This window comes from Megalobrama amblycephala, linkage group LG7, assembly GCF_018812025.1.
Source record: "Megalobrama amblycephala isolate DHTTF-2021 linkage group LG7, ASM1881202v1, whole genome shotgun sequence".
NCBI lineage: Eukaryota > Metazoa > Chordata > Actinopteri > Cypriniformes > Xenocyprididae > Megalobrama > Megalobrama amblycephala.
The window spans coordinates 4,927,523-4,944,836 of NC_063050.1; the positions used below are offsets into that span (position 1 = coordinate 4,927,523).

The following is a 17,314-nucleotide window of genomic DNA, read 5'->3' on the forward strand; positions in this document are numbered from 1 at the left end:
TATCAATTGTAATATCCATTTTACAACAGTACATGAGCCGAAGTTACAATTTTTTTCCCTACAAAAAGGAGTCAAATTTGTAAATTAAGTTGCACAGAACTATTCAGAAGAACAAAATGAGAATTTGTGTGAAATAAGTCGAAGCAGCACAGTTTATGTTCATCCCTAGTTCCCTGTCATGTTTCACGCAAAATAAGACGCCAAAGAGCAGATGCTAATGGCTAGTATGGCAACACCCGCTTAATACAGCTGTGTATAATAACTGATCATCAAAATAATCATCAGTTACAGCCTAGGGCTGGACGATTATGGCCTGGAATCAAAATCTCGATTAATCGAACATTTTACCTCGATCACGATTATTATTATTTTTATTTTTTTTGCCCTCATAGTTCACTTAAAGGCAGGGTAGGCAAAAAAATGTATAAAAAACTTTTTTTCAAAATTTGTTTAAACTTTATTTATATATCAATACATAATTAAAATGTAAGTACTCTGAAAAAGAAAGTATAAAAATCGAGTGTCTGTAGACCTCTCACGACTGTTTTAAAGACAGCTCATTATTTCCATTCACTCCACCCCCTCCCTTCTGGGCTCCTTCCAAAGCCACGCCCCCAAAACGCATGAACGTGTGACTCCGACCACTGAGCTGGAAGACGCATTATTTACCTGAGACGAGCGGAGAGGAAGGAGCACAGTGCATGTAGTGACATCATGTCAGAATCACATGTAATAAAAATAACTTTAAAATTATGAAGATAAACAAACAAGATGTATTTTAGTACTCACTATCAAGCTAGCATATTGATATTGGTAAAGTTTAAAATATATATTTTTTGATTCGCTAACGAGCTAGTTATCTATAAGGCAAAGCTAAAAACAGGTTGCATGATACACGTTTTTCCATTACCATCATTTACACTGTGATGAAGATGAATTTCGTGTAAGATTCATAACATATACGTTGTTCTACAGATCAACAGAGTAACATACACTCAAATATCAACTCACAACTGCATTGCAGACACAAAATAATAACACACACATACAACAAAGTGTGTACGACACACACAGATACAAGATAAAGACATCAGTAAACATAGGTAGAGAATATAAAAACAAAACAAAGGCGAAAAAAACGTGCAGGTAAACTTGCAGGTGAACATGGTAAAAGACTTAGACAGAGGGTAAAATTATGCACAATTCAACACTATAGCTATCATTATTTATCGTCTCTACTACGGCTCGCTAAGTAATGTTATGTTAGCTATATTACGCAGCTACGTGTGCTAATAACACATGCTTCATGAAAAAATAAACAAAAAAATATGTATGATCAAAATACAAAAAGAAAGATTTACCTGTCCAGCAGAAATAAAGCCATCAAGGAGTCACTTTTCAGCCCCTTGAGTTCCCTCAGTTCTCGCCATCGCTGGAAAGCCACGCCGATATTAACTCGCGTTTTATTTCTTTGTTTATCCAAAGACTTTTTGTTCATTGCCTTTTCTTGTACTGTTACTGTCTTCCTTTTTTTGCCTGGTTTGCCTTCACTAACTGCATAGGCCGATACTGTGAATTTAGCTTGCTGTTTCTCTGCCATTGTTTTGGTATTCCTAGGATCCGTGCCTCTTGGATTCCCCAAATCAAACGTGCGCGCGCAAGTGGGCAGGTCATGTGTGGCAAAAGGGTGGTTGCCATGGTTGCGAGAGAGTGACAGCCGCCTAAGCCAATCCTATGTTTCGTCCCGGATGGAAATAATGAGCTGTGTTTAATACAGATTAAACGGTCTAGAGTCACTCGATTTTTATACTCTTTTTACCAGAGTTCTTACATTTTAATTATGCATGTATATATATAGAAAGTTTAAACAAATTTGGAACAAAATTTCTTACCTACCCTGCCTTTAAAATGTTTGTACTGTAAATATGCTTGACTATTAAAGGTGGGATATTTTTTCCTATTAAAAGAGTGATCAGACATAACAGCTCACTTTCAGCAGTTATTTTATCTATGGTTCGTAACATTTCTTACAGATTTCTGCTCGTTGTAAATCAGATAAAGATAAATAAGCACAGTTCCAGTATGTAATGAGAGCGATTGCTTATGTGAATTAGTCACACAGTCTCTCTATTAATTGTGAAGCTGTGGGTTGTAAATAGTTACTAAAATATATGCTATAATAACTTTTGTGTCTAAGTGACTTTAGTGATAAATCACAGGACAGCACTGACAACTAGTTTCAGCGTTCCTCTCTGTGTGCACGATCTTCACATTATGTGCAGCTACTGTTTGTATGAGTGTTCGTGCACCAATGCAGCTGTGCGAGCGCGGTAGCTCGAAATAGTATACATCCAATCGCATAAAATTGCTTGAATGTCCAAACTGGCAAACCGTAAAACACATACAACTGACAAAGTTTAGTGGAGGAGCAAGGCTCACTGCTCGAGCGCCGTCAATGTGTGTTGACTTGGCGCTCACCTGCATGTTGACTGGATGGGGCAGAGTCACATGGCTACACACGCAGTAGAATGTTTTTAAGGGGGAAGTATTAACAGGATTAAAAAAAAAACAAATAACCAACATGGGAAAATTGCGTTGGTTAGAGGTTCTGAATTTCGGTTTCGATTACATTTTGATTAATTGTCCAGCCCTATTATAGCCCTAGTAGAAACCCTTACAGAGAGAGAGATAACGTTAAAATCTTATTAGGTTACAACAACAACTAACCACCAACATCAACAACACAAGGGGTCAGCAGGAGGGTCTCTCACTCCAATCCTCCACACTCTCCAACTGTCTATGTTCTGCTTTTAACTCCAAGCAACTCCTCCAATGAACCAGAGAAGAGTAAATTTGATAAAAATATACATCCTGGGATGTAACGCCCCTACCACTAGATTATAAACAGAAGGTTTGTGTACATTTACAATGACCATTCACCAACAAGTAAGAAAAAAAAAAAAATATTGTTAGACCTGGATACAAAATCATTTTACCTGCAGAAAGTTTACTTTGCATTGCAAAGAACTAATTTATTAGCAATTAATATCTCAAAAGACATGTCATTGCTGTTTTATATGAGTTTTATATATTTTCACATTATTCTTATGGTGTAGAATCGTACAGATGTTCTAAAAGGTAAAGCTCATCTTTCTGAAGAACCGAGATGAATTTAGCTTTCACAGCATCACTGTGTTTGCGTATAATATCACAGATCTTTCTCATGCTCTCCTGACTGGTTAAACTCTGTGTGATTTCTGAATATTGTTCCTCGTGAATTATTTTCTGCTGACGCAGTTTATCCACAATGATCCCAACATTTTTTACTCCTTGAATGAGATCTGGCCAGTGGTTATCAAAAAATTCTGCTTTATCTGCCTCACTATTCAGACGTGGCTCGTCTCTCTTAGGATTAATCTGATCAAGTTCATCTTTCTCAATTATTGCAGTCCAGACTGTCTTCTGATCCTCCTCTCTGGTAAGAGTCATTTGAAGATCATTCTCCAGACGTGTCTTGACCTTGAAAAAATTTGGGTCAGTTTCTCTTCTGAGCGTGATCCCTTCTTTGGGATGGATAGAGGCACCAGGAACGTCAAGAATGTGTGGCGTTTTCATCCGAAATGGCCTGTCAGGCCTGGGATGCTTGATTGGGTAACTTGACTTTTCATTCTTCTCAACTTTTTCTTTAGCACAATCATCAACTGGAAAAAAGTAGACATGTAGAATGAGAGGAACTTTAGAATGCATGTAGAGAAGAAGATCACAGTGTTCATCCACTCGCATTATCCAACTTATGATTAATGTTGTAAGAGAGAAGGATGGTTGGACAATCTTGGCATGGAATCGGGTCAACTGCACTGGTTCTGTGGTTATTCCCTCGTCTTTTACGGTGAGGACTTTCACAGCATCTTTGAGAGAGGGGTCAGACTCTCCTAAACAGGCGTAATGGGGCAGATGAACTTCCTCCAGTTTCCCTGAGATCACCGTCACGTCAATCACTGGAGCAATCCGGTTGCACTGCAGCCTCTCCAGCTCTGTGTTGAGGAAGTGTCCGTCTACGGTACAGTACTGAAGGATGACGTCACAGTCACAGACCCATCGCATTCTGGTCCTGACACACTCGTAACGGCCTGGGTCAGTGCTGACCCTGAACTTTGACCCTCCATCTGTACAGGCCGACGGCTCAATCTGAACCCACTGATCAGAATCAGCTATATGGACACAAGACTGACAGTTCAGCAGTGGGTGAATATTAAGCCCAGAAGGTTTGGGGTCAGAGAACCTGTGAAGAACCAGAAGAAGGAGAAATGAAAAAGTCAGGTGTTGGTTTATGCACAAACAGCATACAGTGTACACTGCAAAAAATGCTGTTCTTACTTAGAGTTTTTGTCTTGTTTCTAGTCAAAATATCTTAAAGTTCTTAAATCAAGAAGCATTTTCTTGACAAGTAAAAATAATTTTCTTGTTTTCAGGAATTGCTCTTGATTTGTGTTTGCTTCCTGGTGGTGGTGGGGAGTTGGGTTTGGGGTCGAATCGGATGGTTCTAGGGCCCTATAATTTCCACGATCACGGAATCGTGGACGGAATAGCGAAATCCAGTCATAAAAACGGAATTTACTATATAACGCGGAATGTCACGGAATTTGTCAAATTTTTGATGAATGAATTAAAAGCAGGTCAGTACACATAAATTAAATTGCGATATAGACTAGTGTCTGTCAATATTAAACAGCAAAAACACTATTTAAACATGAATCCTGCATGCCTGTGTGCCTCTGAAATGAATGATGCGGAAGCGCAGTTTCATTTACCTCACACACAATCGCGCGGGCACACGCACGCTGAAGCACATGCAACGCTCGCAGTGTTTTCGTCCTCTGTCGCCTCACTATATGAACGCACAAATTCATCCCCAGAGCTGCTCTGAAAGTCGATTCACCAGCATTTAACCGCTTCGTTTGAGAAAACTACCATAAACACAGAGAACTCAAAGCTCTAGGCAAACCGTCAAAATAAAAGTTCAATTTAACTTGACAGAAACATATTACTGTTGTACAGTAGATTTAGATAAATTAATTTAATTATAAATTATTCAAATATATTTTAAACAATAATCTTAGTGTTTCTTCCATGTTTTAATTTTAACAGTAAAGCTCTGTTGTGCAGCACATTGAAGTTTAATTTCATGATTAAAAGATCAATTAAATGGTATGCGTTCATTTGATTGCCAGAAAAATTTAAATACACAACAAAACTTCTGAAGAAAAAAAAATCATAAAAATATATTTTTTAATTAGGGGCCAAGCCCCGAAGGGGCTGTAGCCCCTATTGTAATTGTACGTTTTCCCTTTTATTATTATTATTCTTCCTCCCGAATGGGAGTCTATGGCAGCCCTATCAACGGAACATGAGAAAATGATGAAATTTGGCACAGTTGTAGAGATGCTCATGAATAGTGATTGGACCAAATTTGGAGTCTCTAGAACCAACTCTATAGCGCCACCACCAGTTCAAATTTTCAACATTCTAACGGTTTTAACATTTGAACTGTTTGTCATAGAAAAATTAAATTTAGTTCATCTGATTCGTCTCTTCATGCTGATGCTATTCAACTTCTTACATTAAGTCTCCACCCATTACAGTAGCGGCCATTTTGAAAAGTACAGTATTTGTTTTTTTCGCTTCTCCTCCTTCAAAATTTGTCCAATTTTGTCCAAACTTTGATCAGGTGATCTTTGGTCTGAGCCGCACAGAAATGACTGAACAGATTTTTTTTATTCATCTTTGTTCAAAAGTTATGATGTCACGAAGTTAACGAGGTTGACCCAAAATTGCTATAGAGGCTGTATCTCGGCCAAACTTTGAGCAATCGAAACTAAAATTGGTACACTTGATCAAGACCATGATCTGAGGTTCCATGCCAAATTTGGGAACAGCGCCACCTACAGGTCATGAGATCTGAAAAATGGCTATTTTGGCCAATAACTTTTGAACACTTTATTAGAAAATCAAGATCTTGGTGTCTATGGATTCCCTGTGCCATGCCGAATCCGAGGATATCGAATTCGTCAACATCGGATGAACCACGTGTCCGCCATTTTGAATTTTGTCATAAATTGCAATAACTTTTAAACAATTTGACATATCTTCACACAAATTGGTACGTATGACCTTTAGAAGGTCCTGAAGGTACCTGAGAAGTTTCAACACAGCGCCACCTACTGTTCCACAGATGTAATGATTATTGCAAAACCACTTATAACTTTTGAAAACACTTTCCAAAATGTGTATGCTTTATGTCATTTTATTCCCTGGCTTATGCCGATTCCGACGATGTGTCATTTGTCATTTTCCTTAAATGTACCTGTCTGCCATATTGAATTAAATCAAAAACAGTTTTTTCGCTACTCCTCCCACAAATTTTGGTCAATTTTGTCCAAAATCAGCTCAGATGATCTTTGGACCGAGCCGCACAGAAATGACTGAACGGATTTTTGATATTCGCTACCATTCCCAAGATATTCATCTCTGAATGTGACCTTGCTTGTGTTTGTTGTCTTATACTAGTTAGCTTAGCACAGTAATTGCTTAGCATGCTAAACTATTGCTATTCTTTCTAATGTGGTCTTCAGTCAACAGGTTAACCAAAACTTAGTTGGCATTAAATAACTTTGCATACTAATATGGTTAACATGCTATGAAGCTTTTTTTTTTGTGAACTCTTTCTCACACTGAAACCTCTGCTTAGCATACTGATGAACTTGCATGGCTGATTAGCTCAATGTGTTACGCCACGGATCCCGAATGCTCTGCATCGTGGGTTCGAAACTCAGTGTGACACATGCCCAGACCGCATGAGGTACTGTGGCAGGAAAAGATGCAGAACTTGTGTCTGTTCTAGGCATTCTGCCTAAAACTGGTCTAATCTGAAGCTATCACATGCAATTCCTTTATGTCCAAATTCGTAGTTATTCTTCTTCCCCCTGTATGGTAATCAATGAACCATAAGAAGGAAAATTATCAAATTTGGCATGCTTGTAGTGATAGTAATTAAAAGTAATTTGACCAACTTTGGAGTATCTAGGACTAAGTCTATAGCGCCACCACCAGTTCAAATATTCACTTTTGTAAAGGTTATAACTTTTGAACCCTTTGTTCCAGAAAAATGAATGTCAATACAACTGATTCCTCTCTTCATACTGATCACATTCAATATCTTACATTAAGTCTCCACCCAGTACAGTAGTGGCCATTTTGAAAAGTACAGTATTCCGTTTTTTCGCTACTCCTCCTTCAAAATTTGTCCAATTTTGTCCAAACTTTGATCAGGTGATCTTTGGTCTGAGCCGCACAGAAATGACTGAACAGATTTTTTTTATTCATCTTTGTTCAAAAGTTATGATGTCACGAAGTTAACGAGGTTGACCCAAAATTGCTATAGAGGCTGTATCTCGGCCAAACTTTGAGCAATCAAAACTAAAATTGGTACACTTGATCAAGACCATGATCTGAGGTTCCATGCCAAATTTGGGAACAGCGCCACCTACAGGTCATGAGATCTGAAAAATGGCTATTTTGGCCAATAACTTTTGAACACTTTATTAGAAAATCAAGATCTTGGTGTCTATGGATTCCCTGTGCCATGCCGAATCCGAGGATATCGAATGCGTCAACATCGGATGAACCACGTGTCCGCCATTTTGAATTTTGTCATAAATTGCAATAACTTTTAAACAATTTGACATATCTTCACACAAATTGGTATGTATGACCTTTAGAAGGTCCTGAAGGTACCTGAGAAGTTTCAACACAGCGCCACCTACTATTCCACAGATGTAATGATTATTGCAAAACCACTTATAACTTTTGAAAACACTTTCCAAAATGTGTATGCTTTATGTCATTTTATTCCCTGGCTTATGCCGATTCCGACGATGTGTCATTTGTCATTTTCCTTAAATGTACCTGTCCGCCATATTGAAATAAATGGAAAACAGTTTTTTCGCTACTCCTCCTACAATTTTTGTCCAATTTTGTCCAAAATCAGCTCAGGTGATCTTTGGACCGAGCCGCACAGAAATGACTGAATGGATTTTTGATATTCGCTACCATTCCCAAGATATTCATCTCTGAATGTGACCTTGCTTGTGTTTGTTGTCTTATGCTAGTTAGCTTAGCATGCTAATTGCTTAGCATGCTAACCAGTTGTCATTCTCTTTAATGTGGCTCTTCAGTTATCAAGTTAACCATGAGCTTCATTAGCATTAAGTTAGCTTAGCATGCTAATATGGTTAGCATGCTAAGTAATGCTTTTTTTGTGAATTCTTTGTTAGACTAAAAGGTTTCTTCCACAGTCTGTTGAATGTGCATCCTCAAGTAGCTCAATGTGTAAAGCCAGTTATCTGAAGAGCCCTGTATCCGAAGTTAGTGGGTTCGAATCCCAGGTGGAGCGGTTTTATAAAATAGTGTGTTTTGATTCCTTTACTGCCTCTTGGATTAGAAATAAATGCTTTTTGTTTCATGCTGTGTTCATTTTCATCTAAGCTTATGTACATTCTGAGTTCATTCTTGCCCGTAATTCTGAACCAGCTGTTTCATGTTTGTTCATTTTCTGCTGTTTTTCCTCTTCCTGCTCTGTATTGCACTACAGCATGATGAGCTGCAGAATGATCTAAAGTGCAGCTTTATAAGAATTCTTCATTTTGAGTTCATTTTCACATGAACTAATAAACTTCGGCAGGTGTGGAAACATTCACTTGCACAGTGGTGCAATGAGATGAGAAATGGACCTTGGACCCGGAGGTCGTGGATTCGAATCTCGTGTGGGGTTCCTTTATACAATTGTGTGTAATGAGTCATTTTGATACCTTTTTTATCCAAATAAGGATTGTGCTAATCTTTATTCCTCTTCAATGAGATACAAGTATTTTAGTTCATTCCGTGTTCATTCTCTGAACTTCTATTGATTTTCATTAGGGGCCAAGCCCCAAAGGGGCTGTAGCCCCTATTGTAATTGTACGTTTTCCCTTTTATTATTAGGGGCCAAGCCCCAAAGGGGCTGTAGCCCCTATTGTAATTGTACATTTTCCCTTTTATTATTATTATTCTTCCTCCCGAATGGGAGTCTATGGCAGCCCTATCAACGGAACATGAGAAAATGATGAAATTTGGCACACTTGTAGTGATGGTCATGTCTAGAAATCTGACCAATTTTGGAGTCTCAAGGACCAACTCTATAGCGCCACCACCAGTTCAAAAATTCAACATTCTAAAGGTTATAACTTTTGAACCATTTGCTCTAGAAAAATACAATTTAGTACATCTGATTTGTCTCTTCATGCTGATTCTATTCAAATTCTTACATTAAGTCTCCACCCATTACAGTAGCGGCCATTTTGAAAAGTACAGTAGTCCGTTTTTTCGCTACTCCTCCTTCAAAATTTGTCCAATTTTGTCCAGACTTTGATCAGGTGATCTTTGGTCTGAGCCGCACAGAAATGACTGAGCAGATTTTTTTTTATTCATCTTTGTTCAAAAGTTATGATGTCACGAAGTTAATGAGGTTTACCCAAAATTGCTATAGAGGCTGTATCTCGGCCAAACTTTGAGCGATCAAAACAAAAATTCGTACACTTGATCAAGACCATGATCTGAGGTTCCTTGCCGAATTTGGGAACAGCGCCACCTACAGGTCATGAGATCTGTAAAATGGATATTTTGGCCAATAACTTTTGAACACTTTATTAGAAAATCAAGATCTTGGTGTCTATGGATTCCTTGGGCCATGCCGAATCCGGGGATATTGAATTTGTCAACATCGGATGAAAAGCATGTCCGCCATTTTGAATTTTGTCATAAATTTCAATATCTTTTAAACTATTTGACATATCTTCACAAAAATTAGTATGTATGACCTTTAGTAGGTCCCGAAGGTACCTGAGAAGTTTCAACACAGCGCCACCTACTGTTCCACAGATATAATGTTTTTTGCAAAAATGCTTATAACTTTTGAAAACACTTTCCAAAACGTGTATACTTTATGTCATTTTATTCCCTGGCTAATGCCAATTCCAACGATGTGTCATTTGTCATTTTCCTTAAATGTACCTGTCTGCCATATTGAAATAAATGAAAAACAGTTTTTTCGCTACTCCTCCCACAAATTTTGTCCTATTTTGTCCACAATCAGCTCAGAAGATCTTTGGACCGAGCCGCATAGAAATGACTGAACGGATTTTTGATATTCGCTACCGTTCCCGAGATATTTGTCTCTGAATGTGACCTTCCTTGTGATTGTTATCTTATGCTAGTTAGCTTAGCATGCTAATTGCTTAGCATGCTAACCAGTTGTCATTCTTTTTAATGTGGCTCTTCAGCTATCAAGTTAACCATGAGCTTCATTAGCATTAAGTTAGCTTGGCATGCTAATATGGTTAGCATGCTAAGAAATGCTTTTTTTGTAAATTCTTTGTTACACTAAAAGTTCTCTTCCACAACATGTTGAACATGTGTCATAATGTAGCTCAATGTGTAAAGCCAGGTACCTGACGAGCCCTGTACCTAAAGATAGTGGGTTCGAATCTCGGGTGGAGTGGTTTTATGAAATTGTGTGTTTTGATTCCTTTATTGCCTCTAGATTAGAAATAAATGCTTTTTGTTTCATGCTGTGTTCATTTTCATCTAAGCTTCTGTACTTTCTGAGTTCATTCTCGCCCATAATTCTGAACCAGGTGTTTCATGTTTGTTCATTTTCTGCTGTTTTTCTTCTTCCTGCTCTGTATTGCGCTACAGCATGATGAGCTGCAGAATGATCTAAAGTAAAGTTATTAAATATAACATTCAGTGCAGTTTCATAAAAATTCTTCTTTTTGAGTCCATTTTCACATAAACTAGTGAACTTCGGCAGTTGTGTCAACAGTCACCTGCACAGTGGTGCAATGACATGCGCAATGGACACTGGACCTGGAGGTTGTGGGTTCGAATCCCGTGTTGGGTGGTCATTATGCAATTGTGTGTAATGAGTCATTTTGATTCCTTTTTTATCCAAATAAGCATTGTACTAATCTTTATTCCTCTTGAATTAGATACAAGTGTTTTTAGTTCATTCTGTGTTCATTCTCATCTGAACTTCTATTGATTTTCATTTCATTTCCACCTGTCCTTCTGAACCAGCTGTTTTGCATGTACATTCAATTTCTGATGTTTTTGCTCTACCTGCTCCGTATTGCGCTACTGCCCCTTCTGGGGCTTGGCCCCGAATTGCTGCTTGCAGCTATATTTAATATTGTTGTTTTTAAGAATTCAATTAATTAGACATGCTTTTTGATTATTAAAATGGAATTAAACCATTAAAATGGAATCCAGAAAACAGAATTTGGTAAAAATAAAATTTGAGGGGAAAGAATAAACGTAAGGCCCTAAAAAAAATGTAATTTTTGTGTTAAACTTTTATTAAATTGTTGGTAAATTGGACAAGATTCATTATTTCAATAAATTAGACATGCTTTTTGATTACTAAAATTTAATTTAACCATTAAAATGGAGTCAAAAAATAAATAATTTATTTTTTTAGGGCCCTATGGTTTCCCCTTGGTGTTTGGTGGCCTATGCATAATGCGGTATTGGTCATTTGCCTGGATTGACAAGTTAAAGCTAACTAGATGGTTAGAATATATATATTAGTTTACGGGTCATTAGATCTATTCTTCTTTAAAACAGACACAGAGATAAAACAATGTGGTAAGATTGCATTTATTTGAATGAATTAGAGAGAGATTGTACATGTTTAAATTGCGTTTGTGCAGCATCTCTCTATACCAAGGGTAACAACGTTGGTCCTAGAGAGACGCTGTCCTGCAGACTTTAGCTCCAACCCTAATCAAACACACCTGAACAAGCTAATCAAGGTCTTCAGGATTATTAAGGCTACAGGCTGTTGAGTTTTTTTTTTTCTTTTCAGGGTTGGTGTTAAACTCTGCAGGACAGCAGCTCTCTATGACTAACGTTGTTACTTCAAAAACAGTGATGCTTCAAACTTGCTGCTGAGAAATATAATGCAGCTTTTCACTAGCAAGGATATTTATTAAATTATTAAGTCACAGGGCAACATTGACAATGAATGCTCCTGAGTACTGAATGTTTACATGTGCACCGTGCAATCTCTGTGTAAAAGTGACTGTTTGTATGTGTGTGTGCTTCAATAAAGGCAGCGCAAACCTTCCAGCCAAACAAAGTTACAGTGCCTTGAGAAAATATTTGTACCGCTTCATATTATTATGTTGCTGCCTTAGGTTAAACTACTTTAAAATACTTTAAAATTACTATTTACATCAGTTTACACTCCATACAGCGTAAGGACAAAGAAAAAAACAGATGTCAACTTTGCAAATTTATTAAAAACACAACACTGAAATTAACACTTTGGCACGACCGCAGATACCACCTTGCTTTTTTTTCAGTGTGAAAGAGACTCAAAATACTCCATCAATTTTGGACATACAATTGAAGAGTTATACACCATTCTAATCTGTGGAATGTCTTTGTTTATTTGTGTACACTCAGAGTAAAAACAAAATGTTGTGCTTTTTGCAAAGTAAAGAAAACTAACATTGGTGCATGATCTTGACGAAGTCCAATCTGATAGTCCTCAGAAAAGGAACTGTAACTTAGTGAATACTAATCACACAAAAATGAGACCTATGTCTAAAGAAACGTTGAAATGTCATGTTTTAAATCATGTAAGACAATTTGAAAATAAATATTCTCTGTTTATGTAATCTGTATGAAAAGAGAGCTTTGTCAGACGTTCACGAGTTGCCAAATTAGTGGATAATGAGCTCACGCCCATGAGGCGATACATGCAACAGAGAGTGAATGCCCGCGGCGCATCTGCTCAGAAAATCAGCGTCAAGCTTAGTCAGTTTCATGTACTTTTCATCATTTTAAAGATGCTATGAAGAATAATTTTAAAATGATTTGCCTCAGAGGATGAGGAAGACTGGTTTCACTTTCATTTCGGGGATCAACTAGATCAAGCCGATGATTGTGAATGCTAAGTTTTTTTTTTTAATCTTAAGTTCTTTATTCTAATCACCAGTGTTAATTTTCACAGCAAATTTTGATTTAGTTTTAGTCATAGTCTTTTGACTAAAATGCCATTTAGTTTTAGTCATATTTTAGTCATCAGAAATTGTTTTAGTTTTAGTCTAGTTTTAGTCGACTAAATATCGTAAGATTTTAGTCGACTAAAATCTACAGTAGATTTAGTCGACTAAAATCTAATTTAGATAAATTTTAATGCATTAAGCATTTCTCTAACAATACACAGATCCAATACACTGATAAATCTGATATTCCCCAAACTATTTATGTTCACCCAACTGTACTTTGCTCGCCAAAGCAGACGGTTTTTCACCGTTCAAGTGCAAAAAGACAGAAAGAGCAAAAATTCATTAATTGCGCAGCAGTCAGATGTGCTGCTGATGTGCTGCACAAGAATGCGTAACATCGCCACGTTTCCCGCGGTTAGATCAGCACGAGGGTGAGTCATTAATGACATAATTTTCATTTTTGGGTGAACTAACCCTTTAAGTCTTTGAAAAATAACACAAAATTTTAATAGAATTAACATCCAATTAATCATGCGTTAAATAATGCGTTTTTAAAGCCAATAGCTTTGTATACTACTTTACAGACAAACTTAAAATCTTAATAATTCATTCCAAATGTTCAGGTATATGCCGCATTTATGCGAGTTCATGATCTGATTTGTGAACAAATTGTTCTTTTGAGCCAATCTTTTTAATGAATCATTTGTTTTTGTTTACAAAAATATTGTGAATGAATTATTCACAAATTTGATAGATCTGGGGTGTGTTTCCCAAAAGCATCATTAGATAACTATTGTTGTAAATTCCATTGAACTTCATTGCAACCATATTTGATTTGCAAAACGCATCCTGACTATCAAGTTTGACTCAGTGATTCTGTTGTGGCAGTAGTCTCTCCATAAAGAGAATAATAAATAAAATAATCACTCAGTTTTCTCCATTCATTAAGCAAATCTGTTGTATTACTTAGAGAACTGTGCCAGTTGTCTTGGTTACTTTTATTATTACTTTTATTATTACTTTGGCGCGTTTGGATTCGTTTTGAAGCTTAACTCTGAATCCCATTCACTGTAGTTGCAATATAATATAAAAAAAATGCTTCTTTTTTTCTTCCTTTCATTTATTGTAAAGACAACACTTCCTGACAGGATGCTTGCTGCAATAGAAACATATTTATACTAAGGATAGTTCACACAAAATGACATTTGTCATATTTTTTTCCTATATTATTTTCTTGTGAAACACAAAAGCAGAATAATAGTGGTGGAGGGATGCAAAAAATTGTTGAGAAACCGTAGGTGAGTCAGCTATGGATGTATAGGCCTTCTCTCAAGATGATTGGGTAGATCATTTGTACATTTTCTTTCTAAATGTTCTAAATGTTACAAACAAACTCGGTTTATAAAACATAATTTAAACCACTGTGTCGATTTGATTCTAACAACATATAAAACAACCTATATTATTAACAATATTTTATTTATTTTTTGTTGAAAACTGATGTTAAAAATAACATGTAGCGGAAAACCAAATCCTATGATGGGTAGAGGTCATTTTTATATACAGGTTGTAAACTTAAAACAGGACATCAAGTTAACATGGTCCTTCGTGTTAAGTATTTCAAAGTTTTCCAAAGTATTTAGATTAAGTTACTAAACTTGAGTAATGTAACAAAATACGTTACAGATTACTTTTTAAAGCATGTATTTTGTAATCTGTAGTGAAATACAATTATAAAAGTAACCTTCCCAATCCGGTGCATGAGTTACAACAACTTCCTGTTTCATGGTGAAACATTCAATCCAATCCAATCCACTTTATTTCTATAGCACATTTTACCAACAACAAACAGTCTCCAAAGTGCTGCACAAAATAAAAAATAAAAAAAATAAATAAATAAATGCTCTATTTAACTTCACTAGCCTCCATTCAAACAATAAAAACTAGTAAAATCGAATAAGAGCAATACAATAAAAAGGCACATAAATAAATCAATAAAATAAATAAAACTAACCAATAAAAGACACAGGACCACACAACTCACGCAGAGTTAAAAGCCAAGGAATAAAAGTGGGCCTTAAGACGAGACTTAACATTCAACTGTGGGGGCCGTTCTGACCTGGGGAGGCAGAGGGTTGCACAGTCTGGTGCCGACCACAGAGAAGGCCCGGTACCCCCTGGTTTTAAGTCTGGTCTTAGGAACCACGAGCTGGAACTGGCCCTCAGACCTCAGTGAACGCGCCGGTGTGTAAATTTGGATGAGGTCCGTGATGTACTGCGGGGCCAGTCCATTCAGAGCTTTAAAACAAACAATAAAATCTTAAAATCAATTCTAAATAGAACAGGAAGCCAGTGCAGCGAGGCGAGGATGGGGGTGATGTGTTCGCGCTTTTTGGTTCCTGTTAAAAGCCGTGCCGCAGAGTTCTGGACTAACTGTAAGCGAGAAAGTGCATTTTGGGATATTCCAGTGTGAAGTGCATTACAGTAGTCTAGACGTGATGAAATAAAAGCATGCATGACTTGCTCAAAATGTTTAAAAGATAAAAAAGGCTTGATTTTAGATAAGACGAAGATGAAAAAAACGTGATTTTACAACAGTGTTAATTTGTTTATCCAGTTTAAAATCACTGTCTATAGTCCAAACAGCCAACCAAGCCTTGACATCACTTAAACACTCGAGTAGGGGTGTCATTGGGGCGTGGTCATTTTTTGTCAGTGGCAGGTATATTTGGCAATCGTCTATATAAAAATGATAGGAGATACCGTGTCTTTTAAAAGTCACACTGAGTGGGAGAAGGTACAGAGCAAAGAGAATGGGCCCAAGAATTGATCCCTGGGGGACTCCACAGGGGACTCTACACTTTTCTCTAAAATCTTCGACAGGAACGGAAGTTTGGAAATTGGCCGATAATTTGATAAAATTGTAGGGTCAAGACCAGTTTTTTTTTAATCAAAGGTTCAACAACAGCCTTTTTACAAAAAGAGGGCACAATACCAGATGACAGACTGCTATTGATGATTTCCCTGACAATAGTCACCCAAACCTCTTTAAAAAAGCAAGGAGGAACTGTGTCAGCGGGAGAAGAGGAAGGTTTTAATGTATTGACAATTTCTGTAAGAAATTACAACGACACAGGCTTAAACTGATTAAAAATATCAGGGCACTGTGTCATTATAGGAAGATGAAACAAGGGGGGCGATATATTGGCTCTGATAATAGCGACCTTGTTATTGAAAAATTGCAGAAAGTTTTCACGTTTCGCGTGACACTTCCAGTACAGTGGTAGGACTGGGGTTTAAAACAAAACCAATAGTTTTAAACAGAACCCGGGGCTTATTTATATTGTTTGATATGATAGAGATATTTTGTTTTTTCAGCTTTAACAATATTCTGATAGGTTCTCCAACTGTCTTTAAGGATTTGGTATGACACATGGAGTCCGTCTTTTTCCCACCTGCGCTCTGCCTTTCTGCACTCACGCCTTGCTGCGCATGTGGTGTCATTGAGCCACGGCTCTTCGTTGGTTTTAGGGCGCATGGCCTTCAGAGGGGCTAAAATGTCCAAGACATCAGTACAGGTGGAAATAAAAGCTTCCATAAGTTGTTCGGTGTCTAAAGAAGCGGCAGGGCTAATTTTAGCTTGCGCTGACGTGAACAGAGGGGAGAAACCAGCGGCAGTGTCAGGCTTGATAAAGCGGCCAAAACGCACGGGAACGGGCAGTTTTGTATAATGGTTTAAATTAAAAATCAAACATGACAGGATTATGGTCGGAAAATACTGCATCGCCCACAAAGACATTATCAACAGGAAAACCATAAGACAGTACAAGGTCTAAAGTGTGTCCGTGCATTTGAGTCAGTCCAGTGACATTTTGTACAAAACTAAAGGCATGAACCAACTCTAAAAAGTCTTTAGCCATAGTCTTGGATGGACAACAAACATGTACATTAAAATCACCAACGATTAAAATCCTGTCATAGTTAATCCTTATAGCAGCAATAAAATCGGAAAATTCTTTGATAAAGTCTTTGTTGTGCTTGGGTGGTCTATAAATGACCGCGCAAAACACTGGCTCAGTCTGTCGTAATTCAAAACACATCAGTTCAAATGAGGAAAAAGACATCATCGATAGCGGTTTGTGAGATAAATAGCTCTTTAAGACAGTAGCTATACCTCCTCCACGACCAGTGGTTCTTGGCATGTT

The 17,314-nt window shown here is 37.3% G+C and overlaps 1 protein-coding gene across 1 annotated transcript; it reads right to left on the minus strand.

Moving 5' to 3' along the window:
• Nucleotides 1–2,562: 2,562 nt before the first annotated feature.
• On the minus strand, nucleotides 2,563–17,311 carry LOC125271534 (NACHT, LRR and PYD domains-containing protein 1 homolog). The gene is made up of 5 exons (XM_048195570.1): nucleotides 17,284–17,311; nucleotides 16,590–16,661; nucleotides 15,229–15,407; nucleotides 12,608–12,675; nucleotides 2,563–4,372 (listed from the first exon to the last, which is right to left on the minus strand). Exons 1-5 carry the CDS (start codon nucleotides 17,309–17,311, stop codon nucleotides 3,106–3,108), a joined length of 1,614 nt encoding a protein of 537 aa, XP_048051527.1. The 3' UTR covers nucleotides 2,563–3,105.
• Between the last annotated feature and the right edge of the window lie 3 nt (nucleotides 17,312–17,314).

Excerpts from the sequence above, each read along its gene's own strand:
- LOC125271534 (XM_048195570.1), bottom strand. The coding sequence starts at position 17,311 with ATGCCAAGAACCACTGGTCGTGGAGGAG. Across the intron at positions 16,662-17,283 it reads AACCACTGGTCGTGGAGGAG|CCCCTCTGAAGGCCATGCGC; the intron begins GTATAGCTACTG and ends TGGACATTTTAG. Across the intron at positions 4,373-12,607 it reads CGTCAAGATCATGCACCAAT|AACAGCATTTTTTGCAGTGT; the intron begins GTTAGTTTTCTT and ends ACTCTAAGTAAG.